A 15,829-nucleotide genomic window follows, 5' to 3' on the forward strand; every position below is an offset into this window, starting at 1 on the left:
TGAGGCAAGCTTGGTTTAGATTTAGCCAACTGATAAATTTTGAGTAGTCACAAGTGGACCTAAACAAAGCAACAGCTTTATGCACATCACGGTTTAAAAATAGATATTATTTATGTCAGAAATACGTTATTCATTATATGTGATAAACCTCAGTTTTAAAAAAAGACCACATAATTCGTGATATTATGTATTGCAGCACAATCAGGCAGTTTTGGACTCTTATGAACTCACAACGGCCTCTTGTGGACAAACTAGAAATGGCAACGTATTCAAGTTCTGAAGACCAAGCATTCTTCAGTAAAGCAGTCTGTAAATTGGAGGACTTTACTTTTCTTATTCCTGTTGTCGATGATTTTTATTATTAGTGTAGTATTTTATTGTAGGCTGGTGTCAGAAGCAATGCTTATGTAATGACAGTAATATTTATGTGCGCCGCAACAATACTTGGATGACTTTATTTCACCTGATATTAACTCATGATCATATTATATTTTGGTTTGTGTATTTTTAATAAGGTTTGAAGAACTGAAACTCATAGCCAATAACTTGAGGACTTTAAAAAATGCAGCCCATTTCACACAGATGATGTACTGTTAACTGGCAGCGACGGTCTGTAAAATGTGAATCTTCTAATGGAATTTCAGCTCTGGAATTGGTCGCTTTTTCAATTTCTCTCCTCCTGTGTGTGTGTGTGTCTCAGACATTGCACTCCACAATGTGAGGTAAGTGAGTAAGCTCGTCCCTTTTCCCATCAGGCCTCTGATTGGAGGAGAAGTGTTCTTAGGAATGCCATGAAACTATTTAAATGTTACTTGATTCTTTGTGCGTACAGATAGTCTCAAGCGTTTGAAGAAGGACATACACAGGGAGAAGGTTAACTTAAGTTAAGTGATTATTTCTTGGATTTCTCACAAAAATAAATCAGAAAAAGCTCGAATTCAAAGGATTTTGATCCGCATCCATTTACATTCGGAGTCACCATTTCTGAGTGCGTAGGTAGTTAAGCTGCTTTTCTGATGTAACCGATCGAAATTATTGAAATTATTTTCAAGTGTTTCAATGTGTATGGGTGTCCCAACGTGTCAATGTCATTTCTGATATCATTTTTATATTTTACAGAAGTAAAAAAAGAAAGAAATAATCTGACGTAATGAAGTTCACAGGAATATTTTTGCTGCTGATGCTCTGGCAGTGCGAGGGAGCCAGAGTCGCAGGTGAGAAAAGGATGAATGAAATAATTATGTGAAATTGACAATATTTCCGAGTCTTTCTATACTATGTTGTTATTCGTAACCTAAGTTTGTGTTTGGAATAGTCCCTTGCGTCCTATAGGAACTGTTGGGCTCTGTGCTGCTTAATTGTAAGGCATGGGTGTGAAACCGATTGCGTTATAAAAGCATTTATCGAATTCCATCTTTCAACAGAAAGCAGAGACGATAATAGTGTGTACGACCTGTTTGAGCTCGTGCAAGTCCACAAGAAGAACCATGGCGTGAATTTGGTCAAAGGAGAAGACCCGTACAGCCCCGCTTACAAGATCCTGAACCCGGACCTGATCCCCCCTGTTCCCGAGACGTCCTTCAGGGACATAATTGATGCCATCCATGCAGAGAGGGGATTTCTCCTGCTGGCCAATTTCAAGCAATTCAAGCGGACTCGGGGAAGCATCTTGACCGTGGAGAAACAAGACGGGTCCGGACCCATATTCGAAATCATCTCCAACGGCAAGGCTAACACTCTGGACATAGTTTACTCTACTGAGAACAAGCAACAGGTGGTGTCCATCGAGGATGTGGACTTAGCGACTGGCCAGTGGAAGAACATCACTTTGTTCGTTCAGGAGGAACGGGCACAGTTGCATGTGGGCTGTGAAGAAATCAATACATCCGAGATGGACGTGCAGATCAACAGAATCCTGACACAGGAGGTTCCGGGCGTTGCACGCCTGCGGATCGGCAAGGCAGCGGTGAAGGATAGATTCATGGTAGGACCAGGATTCATTGAATAATCTAACTAGATTAACACGCATGAAAGGTGCCTACAGCCTAATATGTTTGATTCATTTAGTAGGCTGTGACATAAACTATGCATAAATGTTACCAATTAAAATATTACACTACATTTATGGTTATTTGAGGTTATTATATACGGGTACTTTATGTGTTGTTCACATGAAGCAGTGTTGTTTTTAGTTTTTAAAATAGAACGTACACATTCACTAGATTTGACTTCTACAGGGGGTGCTCCAAAACGTGCGTTTTGTTTTTGGAACTACTTTGGACGCGATTTTAAGGAACAAAGGATGCCAAAGCTGTAAGTGCTCATGACAAATACTTTATTAATATGTGATTTAACGGCACTAATCTAAGCACACAAGTATTTTTGTATATTGTAAAGGCTGTTAAGCGGGCGGTTCTCTTGGCACGTGACGTTACCTCCCTTGGTGCTCTCTTAGGTTGCACAGCGAAGTCAACTTCAGTTTTCTAAAATAACGGCACTGATTAGTTCGCACTGAGCGCACGCATGTTATTCTACCGTATGCCCCAAGTGCTTTCAAAATTTTTTTCGTAATATTTTCTCACACTCTTGAATAATCAGATAACTGTATGTTATCTGTTATGTAACTGTCCAATGTACAGCAGTGACCATACTTTAATTCACTTGTTCTGTGAACCACACAGCCAACCACATAGTTACAGCACAACACAGCAGCTGAATTTATTGAAATGTCTATGTATTTTCTCCCTTTAGCCCCTATGACCGATACCATTATATTGGACATTCCAGTCAATGGGTCCAGCCCAGCAATTAGAACTGACTATACCGGCCACAAGACTAAAGGTAAACAGCCGTCCATTCAAGCACAGTGGACCAAGGAGGCCTTCTGGAAGCTGCCAGTGCAAACGCTTGGCTGCAATTCTGCATTTGTGTCCCTGCAGATCTAATGACTGTCTGTGGGTTTTCCTGTGAGGATCTGGCCAGTATGTTCAAGGAGCTCAAAGGCCTTGGTGTAGTGGTGAAACAGCTGTCCAATGAGCTCCGCAAAGTGGTGAGGACATGAACCGGCTAGTCTGCCTCTGTCTTTCCTTTGCCCTGCTTATAACAGACATACTTACAAGAGTCAGTCTCCAAGCATGTGAAGGATGCTGCAAGACAGCCAGCCCTCTAATCTGATAAATCACACTCTCATGTATACATCCAGTATGTACTGATCCTGTTCATATGCCTGATTCCCTTGTTTGAAGAAAATGCCATAGAACCAGGCATATTTATGAGATTTATGTTTGGTGTCCCTTCCTCTTAACTCCCAGACTGAAGACAATAACTTGATTATGAACCAAATTGGGATCCACAGCGGTGTCTGTCTCCACAACGGCATCGTGCATAAGAACAAGGATGAGTGGACAGTGGATGACTGTACTGAATGCACGTGCCAGGTAAGTGGTCGTCTGATTGCAGGTACAGGTACTCAATGACACACACAGGTACTCAGTCACATGTAAAAATACTCAATTACACACACAGGTACTCAATCACAGACATACACAGAACACACAGTCGCATGCACAGGTACTTATATGAATATATATATATATATAAGTATATTATATAAATATACTTGGTGGCATATACAGGTGCTCCATCACATGCTCAGAGTGTGGTCTGTGTCTTTCCCTCTGTAGTGGTTGGGGTCACAGACAGATGGCAGGAACCCTACAATAGGAACCAGTTCCTTTACATTGGTAAACTGAGCCACTTCTGTGACAAGAGACTGATGAAACTATGTCTTTGATTAAGTTAGATGAGGAGCAGTATTAGTCTAGCCTTTTTCTCTCCATCTTCCATTTTAATCACAACAGCCAAGAGCAAAACACCCTGGTTATTTTTTTACACTAAATTACTGATGGAAAGTGGTGAAAATCACTTGAAATAAATGAATGCCGGACCAAAATGATTCAATGTAAATGAGTCAGTGAGACCATGGCCGAGTCCTGGGGGAAATTCTGTGTAGGCATGTGCCTTTAACTCAGTGGCCAGGTATTTTCAGGGTGTCAATTCTCCCTTCAAAGTTCCAATTTTATTAATTATTAGTAAAACACATTTGACTCTAGCTTGATATACAATCATTCATGACTGCAAGTTTTCAGATGTACTTTAAAACAGGCCATAAGAGAATTGCTCCTGTTTGATCATAAGGAATTATGGAAGTGATTCCTGCTGCGCTTTCCCTGAGGATTAGTGCTGCACCAAGGCTACTGGGTGTGGCTCAGGGCCATGCTCAGGGCATGTCCATTATACTCCTTCTCCTCATGCAAGCTAATCCCCACCCTTTTCACCAGAAGACCCCTTCTATTCACATGTCTAGTTTTGAGCAGTATTTTAGCTGTGTCTGTCGACTGTCCATGCGTGTGGAATTCCAGCATACCTCTGTTACAGAATTCTGCTACCGTGTGCCGGAAGGTGTCCTGCCCTCTGATCCCTTGTGCCAATGCCACTGTGCCAGACGGGGAGTGCTGTCCACGCTGTGGAACACGTGAGTGCCTTTCCACACCCCATCAGCCCAGGAAACTCCCAGTGGTAGAACGCACTCACCCTTTAACCACAGCTGACAGAAATAACTCAAGATGCAACCAGTCAAAGAGGCAGTTCTGAATTGGTGGTAATAATAGCAATACGACAGCCAGGGCTTGTCATTGTAACCTGTTTATTTAATAGAAAATGGAATGCTGGAAACCCACTGGATATGTTAGCAAAATTATCATAAAAGCAGCTAGATGTGTTTAACATAACAGAACTGTGAATGAATAGATCTATAGTGTTTAAACATAGCAGCTTTGTATATCACACATCTGAATCTTAAGAGCAGCAGTACCTATAATGTCTAAATTGGTCAAAGTGGGGTGGAAAATTGGTTTGCTATTAAACACATTCTCAATGAGAGTCAAAAAGTTTTCCACATACCAGATGGCTGGAACTTTGAATTATCCTTAAATAAATACGGAAAACCACATGCAAGTCCATGTATTCCACTTGAAGTTCAGCACCTCATAGTCGCTGTTTTCAGATTCATTTCCACATGGAAATTCAAAGAGTGTCTTTGTGCTGAGTGGTTGCTCCTGTACTTTCCATCAGTACCTTGTCCTGTCACTTTTGGCTTGCCTTGGCTGGAGAGGTTAGTCTGGTGTAGTCTGGCTTTGAGAGAGAAGGGCATCACAAGCTTGTCCTCTGGATTCTGGAGAGGAGGAATAGCTGTGCCTTTGTCCCCAACAGCGAGTGACTATGCCGAGGATGGCTGGTCCCCCTGGTCAGAGTGGACGCATTGCTCTGTCACCTGCGGAAGAGGAGTGCAGCAACGTGGCCGGTCCTGCGATCGCATCAATAATAACTGCGAGGGAACATCTGTGCAGACGAGGGACTGCTACTTACAGGAATGCGACAAGCGCTGTGAGTCACACCCACACACACATACATACACATTAGTACACAAATACATATATACACACATACACAGACATTAATAAGCAAATACATACGCACATTAACATTCAGGAACACATATATACATACATTTACATGCAAATACACAAGCAGACACACAGTCAAGCATACACATCATACACATAATGATGTTTTAGGTCATGCTTTTTCTGCCTCTGTGGCTTCTTTTCTGTAAGCATGCAGTGTCACTGTGATCCCTAGTCAAGCAGGATGGCGCTTGGAGTCACTGGTCCCCCTGGTCCTCATGCTCTGTCACCTGTGGAGTGGGTCTCATTACCCGCATCCGCCTCTGCAACTCACCCACCCCGCAGATGGGAGGCAAGAGCTGCCAGGGCGAGGGGAGGCAGACAGAGAAGTGCCAGCAGTCCTCGTGCCCGAGTGAGTAGAGCTGTGCCGAGCATGCTCACCCATGCATCATTGTAACCTCTCACAGAACCTACCCGCTTCACTGTAACGCCTTACAGAACCCGCACGCTTCACTGTAACCCCATGAGCACATATGTATCAACATCACGCTTGTGTTTTTGCAGTCAATGGCAACTGGGGACCTTGGTCTCCATGGGACACTTGCACTGTTACCTGCGGGGGAGGTGTCCAGTCCCGCAAGCGTCTCTGTAATGACCCCCCACCTAAGCATGGGGGCAAGGAGTGCATGGGAGATGCCAAGGCAACGCAGCGGTGCAACAAGAAGGACTGCCCCGTTGGTTAGTGGCCTCACCCTCGCAGTCACCATTGGGCCCAGTGAACTCACACACTCACACACTGACATGCTCACACACACACACACACACACACTAATACATACTCACACACACGGTGCTGTTTGTCTCCAGATGGCTGTCTGTCCAATCCCTGCTTCCCCAGCACCAAGTGTACCAGCTTCCCTGATGGCTCATGGAAATGTGGCGCCTGCCCTTCTGGCTACAAGGGCGATGGTGTCAAGTGCAAGGACATCAACGAGGTAATGCTGTGCCCCCACCCACCCGATCAGCCCCACACGCCTGGCTGCGCACATCTGAACTCACATGTCTCTCCCCCCTGTCGCCACAGTGCAAAGAGGTGCCAGATGCCTGCTTTTCATTCAACGGAGTCCACAGGTGCGAGAACACAGAGCCGGGCTACAACTGCCTGCCGTGTCCACCACGCTACTCTGGCCCTCAGCCCTACGGAAGAGGAGTGGAGGACGCCACCTCCAAGAAACAGGCAAGAGAGCCCAGAGCCATGCCCTTTTACCTCTCTTTAGCCAGGAAGCCTGGAATGCACTGAGGAAACAAAGAGAGCTGTGAGGTGAAAACATAGCAGAGCCCATCTTGCTGTAAGCGAGAGGATAAGACTGAGAAAGCCAGAGTTCGCCCCCAATGCCAGGGTTAACACCGCGACCCCTGTGATAAGTGACATGGGGTCTGCTCTGGGGGTCTACATGTAGTATCACGATGTGCTATGGATACTGTGATCTAGTGACTATGTGACGGATGGTAGTGTATGTACTTGACTTCTCAGTTTTCTAGGCTGTGGAGATTCATATTAGTATAAAGTAACATGTGATAATGCTTGAATGGTGTTGTGCTCACACTCACTGGTCTGGGAGTGTTGTTAGCCTGGTCTGACACTGTTGCTCACTTTTGTTCTCTGGAAGTCACTCTGGAAAAGAGCATCTGCTAAATGAATGTAATGTAATGTAATGCGTCTCTCTTTCAGACCAGCCAAAGAACCGACCACTGAAACATTTTTTATTGGCGTGCTAACTTTTGGCTTCCACCCTTCCCCAGGTCTGCACTCCCCGCAATCCCTGCATCGATGGGAGCCACGACTGCAACAAGAACGCCCGCTGCAACTACCTGGGCCACTTTTCTGACCCCATGTTCCGTTGCGAGTGCAAGCCAGGCTATGCTGGGAACGGACATATCTGTGGGGAGGACTCAGACCTGGATGGCTGGCCCAACGAGGACCTGGAGTGTGTTGAGAATGCCACATACCACTGCAAGAAGGTTGGCCTGGCTTTGGGGACAGCAGCCTCTGCCATGGAACACACCAGTTCAGCGTGTCTCTCCCACATGATGCAGTATGACTAAACCACCAAAACTCTCCCTCCTGCAGGACAACTGCCCCAACCTTCCCAACTCTGGGCAGGAGGACTACGACAAGGACGGTATCGGTGATGCTTGCGATAACGATGACGACAATGACGGGATCCCTGATGACCGGGTGAGGGGGTGGGGGGTCTGGTTTCCTTCCGTTATATTCAGACAGCAAAATCAGTCCAGTGCACTGTAAGGCCCTTCATCTACTGTAAAACTTAGGGGCAGGAACAGCTGAATGCTAGTTTTCTTTTAGGCACCCAGCCATGAGCAGAGCTTCACTTTCATAACTCCTGCTCTGTATTCAGTTGGCAAGGGGAACATACGCTGCAGCAAGCAAACACTAACTTCCTCAGAGCCAAACCTCAAATTCCAGCACAGAGGTATAACTCTGAATGCCCACTGTATAACCTATTGAACCTAACATTAACTTTACATCTGGTCACAGCCCTATAAATAAAGCTTTGCTTTCATCTTCACACTCACAGAAATAGACCTGTGCGGCACAGTAAATTACAAGCTGAGGTATCTAAATTTAATGGCAGCTTTGAGGGAGAGGATGTTGGAGCAATTTCTGCAGAGGTTCTCATTCTGAGCTTTTTTCTTTTGCAACAGGACAACTGCCAGTTCATCTTCAACCCCAGGCAGTACGATTATGATCGTGATGATGTGGGAGACCGCTGCGACAACTGCCCCTATAATAGCAACCCCGACCAGACTGACACGGACAACAATGGCGAGGGGGATGCGTGTGCCGTTGACATCGATGGAGACGGTAAGACAGCACCATGCCAAGCTGCAACACAGATATTCAGCATGTATTCACCTGGGCAGAAGTAACAACAAATTGCAGCACAACAGGACCATTAACACATAAATCTGAGCTACAGCCTTTGATACCATGAAGTGAATGACTAGATACAAGTTCAACTAATTTAAAATATAGCCGCAAGCAGTGGTTACGTGGTCCAAGCAGATCAGCCGAAAATTGAATGGGTGATGACTGCTATTCTTTCTGAGTCACCAACTTGTCCTTGAAGACTTTTTCAGGACCAAGATGAAGTATACAAAATTCTAACTGTATTAGGGAATTGGTTTAGGAGATACGGCCATTTCTTTGCTACAGCGCCACCCATTCATGGATTTACACCAAACTTGATCACCTTAAGCCTGTAGTCCTATAGATATCAGTTTTCATGTAAATGTGACAGGTAATATAATGTTAAAATGTTAAATAAGTCAATTTTTCCCATTGTGTAATATATATTATTATGTTCAAGAACGTTTGCCATTAGAAGAACCCAAATGATTTTTGCAATCCCAGGTCAGGGAAAGTTGACCTGAGTCTAGGTGTCTGGGTCACAGTGGCAGTGGGTGAGCTAGAAACAGGGGAAGCCCGAACACTACCTTTAAATCTATCATTACTTTCAACCTGTTCCCCTTTATCCTCCTTGATTGACAATAAAACAAATAATTCAGAATAATCCACACCAATGGCGTAATTAGAATAAATGATTATGCTCACGAAGCACTGTAGATTGTCTGTTTGTGTGCTTGCGAAAGCTACAACGTGAGATTGTTTAATTAACAAGGATGGCATTTATCGATTTAATTTGTGTTAAATGCTCATGACACATCACAGCTTTTGTGAGGTCTGTGTTGTAAACGTTATTGTTCATTGCACTCTAACCTAAAAGTTTATTCTCAGTAATTTAAATTGATTTAACTAAATTTAGCTCCGTTTTGTAACTTGAATTTTGTAACACAAGAAAGCTACAATGTGAAACATTTAAGAGAAATCTTAATTATTCAAATTGCCATCCTTGTTAATTAAACAATCTCATGCTGTAGCTTTCGCAATAGCACACAAATTTCAGAGAATCTGCGGTGTTTCGCAAGCGTAATCATTTATTCTAATTACGCCATTGATGTCAATTATTCTGTGAATGATTTGTTTTATTTTTAATCAAGGAGGATAGAGGGCAACAGGATGAAAGTAATGATAGATTTAAAGGTTCGGGCTTCCCCTGTTTCCAGCTCACCCGCCACCACTGCTGGGTCAATGAATGTTGATCTGGGTATAGCCCTCTGGAATGAAGTGTAGTTTTTGACTGGGGGAGTGGTGGAAAGTGAGTTTGCCATGTAACTTTCAGACAGAATGTTATTTGACACATCCAAAACAATCCTGCAAAGTTGATGTAGGTCATAGTTAAGTCAGTGTAAAGGGCTGCTTAAACTTGATTGGCTGATGGCGGCCATCTTATTTGAGCTATCAACTTGTCCTTATGGACTTTATTAGGACCTTTGACACAGCATGCAAAATTTGAACTTGATTGGGCAAGTGCTTTAGGAGTTATGACCATTTGTTTGCTATAGTGCCACCTATGGACAGATTTACACCAAATTTGGTACTCTTGAGTCTAATGGCTTGTAGAATAAGACTCTTAAGTTTGGTGATGATTGGACATTGCATTCAGGAGTTATAGCTCATTATATCAATTGAGGCCACGCCCACAAAATTCATTGGTTTACTGTGGCCACATTTTTTAACGTAGCAACTTTCTTTATACTGGGTTTAAAGATATTGGTCTGAATATGCCAAATGTGTACCAAATTTGGTGCAAATCAGTCGTACCGTCTAGGAGGAGATAGATTTTAAAGGTTTTACATAATATACAAAATGACGGAAAATATGGCGCATCATTTTGGTCCAAGAGGCTTTTTTGTTCATGTGGAGCCAGGGAATCAGGGGGAAAAAGAATTTTGACTCTAGGCCAAACGGTTCAACAGTTATAGGCCAAAAAGTGTTGTAACTTCCAATATGACTTCCACCATGTGGCCAATCGGGTAATTTTTTACCTGAGTAGTGGGTGACCATAGGAACCTATGTACCAAGTCTGGTAGCTGTAGCATCTATAGGTTTTGCTGTGCAAACACTTTTAGGGCAGAAAAAAATAAAAATCAGAACAAACACAACAGAGTTCCAGCAGCTTTGCTGCTGGGACCCCTAATAAAAGTGATAGCGTAATACAGAAAATCATTATGTAACCCCTTTTTCGTGGCTGCTTGTCACCCAGCCCAATAAAATTAGGCACCACCTATGACTGTATGACTGAGGCAGTATACATAAAACAGTGCAACAGGATCCTGAATTCTCAGCGGTGGAATGGTGAGCTGGCTGATCTCCCTGTGTACCAGTAGGCTAATAATATTATTAGAAAATAATATTAAAGATAATTGAAATTGCCACAATATGAATAATAGTAAATTTAAATGAATTTAGTAGTGTGGTGCCTCCACTGTGAAAATACTACACTTACCTTTAAGCTAGTGTATAGTGTATCTTCCCAGAATTTAATGTACAGTATATCTCTCTCAGATACAAGAGAGTTACACCTGTAATACACCAGCACTCCTATATATTAGGTCATGCGTATGCAAAAAGAGCTGCCAATACACCCAGGGTATAGTTAAAATACAATAAAAAAGAATTTATTAGTAATAGTCACTGAAATAGTTAAATTGAAATTGAAATGAATAAAACAAATGCAAACAAATAGCCTAGAGAGACAATGGTGAAAACAATTTTTACCCAAAGGTGTTAAATTTACTCTCCGGTGCACAGCAAATAAACAAACGGAATGAAACTACTTTAAACAGTGTGATCAAGATTCGTTAAAAATAGGCTCAACCGTACAGGTTAAAGAACAGTAATCGCTATATTCGCAGCGTGCATAAACAGACTGAAAAATTACATAAGCAAAACCAGTATCAATCAAAGTATCAAATAAAACCCAAAATAAGCGCTTGTCGTTGGGGCCCATTGGTGCACTAATCAGCTCTCAGAGCTGAGGGCAACGGCAGCGACCGTTGCAATGCCTGTACACGTTGCTGCTAATGGAGGCGAGATGAAAGAAGGTGTGTGTGTGTCAGTGTAAGTGTAAGTTCACGTTACTCACGATCCACCTACACCCGCAGACAACAGCTGGCTATCCGGCCAGGCAAACAGAGCAGGTAGCCGGCGATGACAGTGGCTCTCTGGTGGGCCCAGCACCGGAGAGCAGACATATTCTCCAGGGAGAAGGCAGGATCCTCAGATGAAGCTAGGCTAGCAACAAACAAGCCAGTCTAGCGGGCAGTCCAGTGAAGCCGGTAGCTCTCCGGTGGGCCCAGCACCGGAGAGCAAACGTATCCTCCAGAGAAGGCTGGATCCTCAGATGAAGCTAGGCTAGCAACAAACAAGCCAGTCTAGCGAGCAGTACAGTGAAGCTGGTAGCTCTCCGGTGGGCCCAGGACTGGAGAGCAAGCATATCCTCTCGAGAAGGCTGGATCTTCAGGTGAAACTACGCTAGCTATCTAGTTAGCCAAGCTAACTGTTCAAATTGTGTGATGACAGTGGCTCTCCAGTGGGCCCAGCACCAAAGAGTAGATGTCAAATGCGGCAGCTAACTAATTAGCACTTACAGCTAACGTTAGTTCACTGGAGCCAAAAAAAAAAATAATAAAACACTCACAGTGAGGAGGAACACTATCCAAAACCGTGACCTCTGTCCTCACTCAGAGCAGGCTGGACTGACTAGAATTTTTCGCTAGAGAGGAGACAGAATGTTAACCGTCTCCGTGATTTCGCGGGCATAATAAATTTACAAATGATCATTGGCTGATTGCCAGATTCAAATAAAGACTTATCAAACAAATAAATCTAATTGGTTTACATGTATGAATATCACATGAACCATGGGAAACATTAGAACATTAAGAGTACAAAGCATTCTGGTACATGGAGTCAGTCACTACTCTACGACTACGACTTTTGTAAAAAGTGGCTGGGTCCAAGAGGTGAGGGGTCTCAGAGCCTTCAGCTTTTGCACCCCTGTGAGTGTAATGATTGTAAGCTCATGGAAAATCCACCTTCCTTTGGCAGGTATACTTAATGAGAAAGACAACTGTCCCTATGTCTACAACGTTGACCAGAGAGACACAGACTTGGATGGAGTTGGAGACCAGTGTGACAACTGCCCACTTGAACACAATCCAGACCAGGTCGGTGTCCCTCCTCCCCTCCTTAACCCCTCCACTCACACACCTGCTCATACCTCATTAACACAGTGACTCACACCCCATTAACAGACCCACTCACACCCCTTTCACACACCTGATAAACACATCAACTCATAACCCTTTCACACACTCAAATCATCCTCTTTCATGCTCTATTCATCTGCTCTATATGGGCAGTTCTATTATTCTAAAATTAACCAGAAAATCAAGGGTACCATCTTGTTCAGTGCTTTACATGGAGAAAGTTCCATTTTAGGCAACACAGAAAAGACTGTGGCAGAAAGAGTAAGTAATGTAAGAGTAAGTAATGCAATACAGCATGGAAATTAACATGGGTGTTGGAGCAATATCACACCATATCCAAGGTGGAGTCCATTCCCCGCATCTATGGGCAGACCCAGTCAGAAAAGTGTGAGATGTACTCAGAATTTACTAAATTCCAGGGAGAAAAATGTTAAAGAGACAGAAATATCTAATTACCAAGGCACAGAGGTGGAAAACCCCAGCTTCAGAAAGTAAAAGTCCTGCCATGTATTTGTTCCACCCAATGCACTACACCAGCTGAATTTAATTAGCACAACCCTTCAGCCAGGTAGAGGAGCTAATTAGTGAAATCACCTTGTTTAGTGAATGGCTAGAGCAAATACTTGGTAGGACTTTTACTGTACTTTCTGAAGCCGGGGTTTTCTACCTCTGCCAAGGCATTGGTTTGCTTGTAGGCTCATGCATGTCCTATCACCTGTGAAGGTTTAGTGAAGTGCTGGAATGAGTTTGTGTTGTGTGTCTGTGTGTGTGTTGCACCTGGACTAAAGATTGCTTGAGGGGTGGATTGTGTGTGAGGATCAACAGTGAGAGAATTAGATGAGATCTGACTCCTCTGTCTCTTAAGATAACTGTGTGTATGTGCATGCATGCGTAACTTCATGTGATTCCTCTAACCACCCCCACTATCCTGTCAGCTCGATTCAGACTCAGATAGAGTGGGAGACAAGTGTGACAGCAACCAGGACATCGACGAGGATGGTCACCAAAACAACCTGGACAACTGCCCCTACATCCCCAACGCCAACCAGGCCGACCATGACAAGGACGGCAAGGGAGATGCCTGCGATCATGATGACGACAATGACGGCATCCCTGATGACAAAGACAACTGCAGGCTGGCCTTCAACCCAGACCAGCTGGATTCTGATGGTGAGCCAAGCAGAGAAACAGCCTAGCCTTCAAGACACAAATGAGTAATGACACACTATTTATTGGCATTCATTCGGAATTGGACTCACGTTAGAATTCTAGAGCACATGCATTTCAACATTGGTCTTTTCTAATTCACATTCCAGGCGATGGGCGTGGTGATGCTTGCAAAGATGACTTTGACCAAGACAACGTGCCTGATATCTATGACGTCTGCCCTGAGAACTTCGACATCAGCGAGACGGACTTCCGCAAGTTCCAGATGGTACCGCTGGATCCTAAGGGCACATCGCAGATTGACCCCAACTGGGTGGTTCGGCACCAGGGCAAAGAGCTGGTGCAGACTGTCAACTGTGACCCTGGTATTGCTGTTGGTAGGTTCACCAGTATCACAGCCTCGTTGTGCTATTGATTAGTGGATTTGAAAAGGCCATGCTGTTTGAGGGTGATCCCTGACGCCTGAGCCTTCACTTGCCCCTCTCTCTTCACTACTCAGGTTTTGATGAGTTTAATGCTGTGGACTTCAGTGGGACCTTCTTTATAAACACGGATCGGGATGACGACTATGCTGGCTTTGTGTTTGGCTATCAGTCCAGTGCTCGTTTCTACGTGGTGATGTGGAAGCAGATCACACAGACCTACTGGTCCAACACGCCCACCAGGGCGCAGGGATACTCGGGCCTCTCCATCAAGGTGGTCAACTCTACCACCGGTCCCGGGGAGCACCTAAGGAATGCCCTTTGGCACACGGGCAATACTCCAGGACAAGTAAGCACTACTCTCCATGGAAACAGGCAGGATGAGGTGTAGGAAGGCCTCCAGTGTTCTCAACAACTGTGATGTTGACCCTCAAACATCACGGTAATGTTGATCTGCTCTCACCTCTTCCCAAGGTCCGCACACTGTGGCACGACCCTAAGAACATTGGCTGGAAGGATTTCACTGCCTACAGGTGGCACCTGACACACAGACCAAGGACAGGACACATCAGGTGAGAGACAGGCTAAGAACCCGATGGCAGTGGCCTTGCCCATTCATGTAGCAGGCAGTGGATGTTCTCTCCAAATAAAAGACTTTGACCACATAATGCACTGAACAGTCTCATGACACCACTTTCCTATTTCAGAGTTGTCATGTATGAAGGTAAGAAGATCATGGCTGACTCTGGAAGCATCTATGATAAAACGTACGCAGGTGGAAGACTAGGGCTGTTTGTCTTCTCCCAGGAGATGGTGTATTTCTCAGACCTGAAGTATGAATGCAGAGGTGAGCTGCAGTGAGAGCTGTATTACCTGTGTGCATGGAGTCAAGGCTTCTTTCACCTCAATTTGAAATGCGCCAACACTGATGGATACCATCTCTGTCATTTTTTTCAGATACGTAATTGCACGGATGGGAGGCTCTTTGAAGAATGCACATTTCTGTATTAATATGAGTATGTATATTAAGAAAAGCCTGCAGATGCTAGCTTTGTTCCTTTCTCTCCTGTGACATGAATGCTGGAGAAAGGGGAGCATGTGCTCAGCTTGGGGGTATACTCATGTTGGTTGGGACAGAAACCAGCTCCATCACTCACAGATATAAACAAAATTGCCTTTGCTTTGCTCTAGTGGGAAAGCGATCTCTCTCAGAAAAAACCTGCGTGGGACCGACTCCCAGCAAACACCTCTGCACTTCCACACCCTCTGCTCTCTCTTTCTCTCTTACTGGAGCTCCCCATGGAAGGACTGAGCAGCTCCTCCCTCTGTAAGGCCAATGCACCAGGTCAATCCACAGCCAATTAAACAGGCTGTGTTTGCCTCAAGAATGAAGGACGTGAATCTCTTTGATTTCAGAATAGTGCTTTAGAGCTTTGAGAAGTCATGGTTGACGGACAAAATATGGGAGATGCTGTTACCTTGGGGATGTGTGTATGCTGTGTGGTCAAGCATGTGTAGATTTTCTTAAGTAGCTAGACTCCACAGATTTAAAAATCCAAACCAACATGTAGCTGAATG

General features: G+C 44.3%; 1 protein-coding gene across 1 annotated transcript; it reads left to right on the plus strand.

Moving 5' to 3' along the window:
* Positions 1-1,133: 1,133 nt before the first annotated feature.
* On the plus strand, positions 1,134-15,579 carry LOC118792107 (thrombospondin-1-like). Its single transcript, XM_036549820.1, has 23 exons — positions 1,134-1,214; positions 1,425-1,984; positions 2,238-2,313; positions 2,752-2,841; positions 2,940-3,049; positions 3,312-3,437; positions 4,438-4,534; positions 5,272-5,445; positions 5,701-5,877; positions 6,030-6,203; positions 6,333-6,460; positions 6,550-6,702; positions 7,269-7,487; positions 7,597-7,704; positions 8,193-8,352; positions 12,502-12,620; positions 13,598-13,832; positions 13,979-14,206; positions 14,329-14,600; positions 14,726-14,823; positions 14,959-15,098; positions 15,209-15,267; positions 15,443-15,579. Exons 1-22 carry the CDS (start codon positions 1,151-1,153, stop codon positions 15,214-15,216), a joined length of 3,516 nt encoding a protein of 1,171 aa, XP_036405713.1. The 5' UTR covers positions 1,134-1,150; the 3' UTR covers positions 15,217-15,267; positions 15,443-15,579.
* The last annotated feature ends 250 nt before the right edge of the window (positions 15,580-15,829 follow it).

The sequence above is a fragment of the Megalops cyprinoides genome, chromosome 17, assembly GCF_013368585.1.
Source record: "Megalops cyprinoides isolate fMegCyp1 chromosome 17, fMegCyp1.pri, whole genome shotgun sequence".
In the NCBI taxonomy this organism is placed as follows: Eukaryota; Metazoa; Chordata; class Actinopteri; order Elopiformes; family Megalopidae; genus Megalops; species Megalops cyprinoides.

Bases quoted from the DNA above. Each gene is read 5' to 3' on its own strand.
- LOC118792107 (XM_036549820.1), top strand. From the start codon at position 1,151: ATGAAGTTCACAGGAATATTTTTGCTGCTGATGCTCTGGCAGTGCGAG. The intron at 6,204-6,332 runs GTTAGTGGCCTC...GTTTGTCTCCAG, and splicing joins CAAGAAGGACTGCCCCGTTG to ATGGCTGTCTGTCCAATCCC. The intron at 7,705-8,192 runs GTGAGGGGGTGG...CTTTTGCAACAG, and splicing joins ACGGGATCCCTGATGACCGG to GACAACTGCCAGTTCATCTT.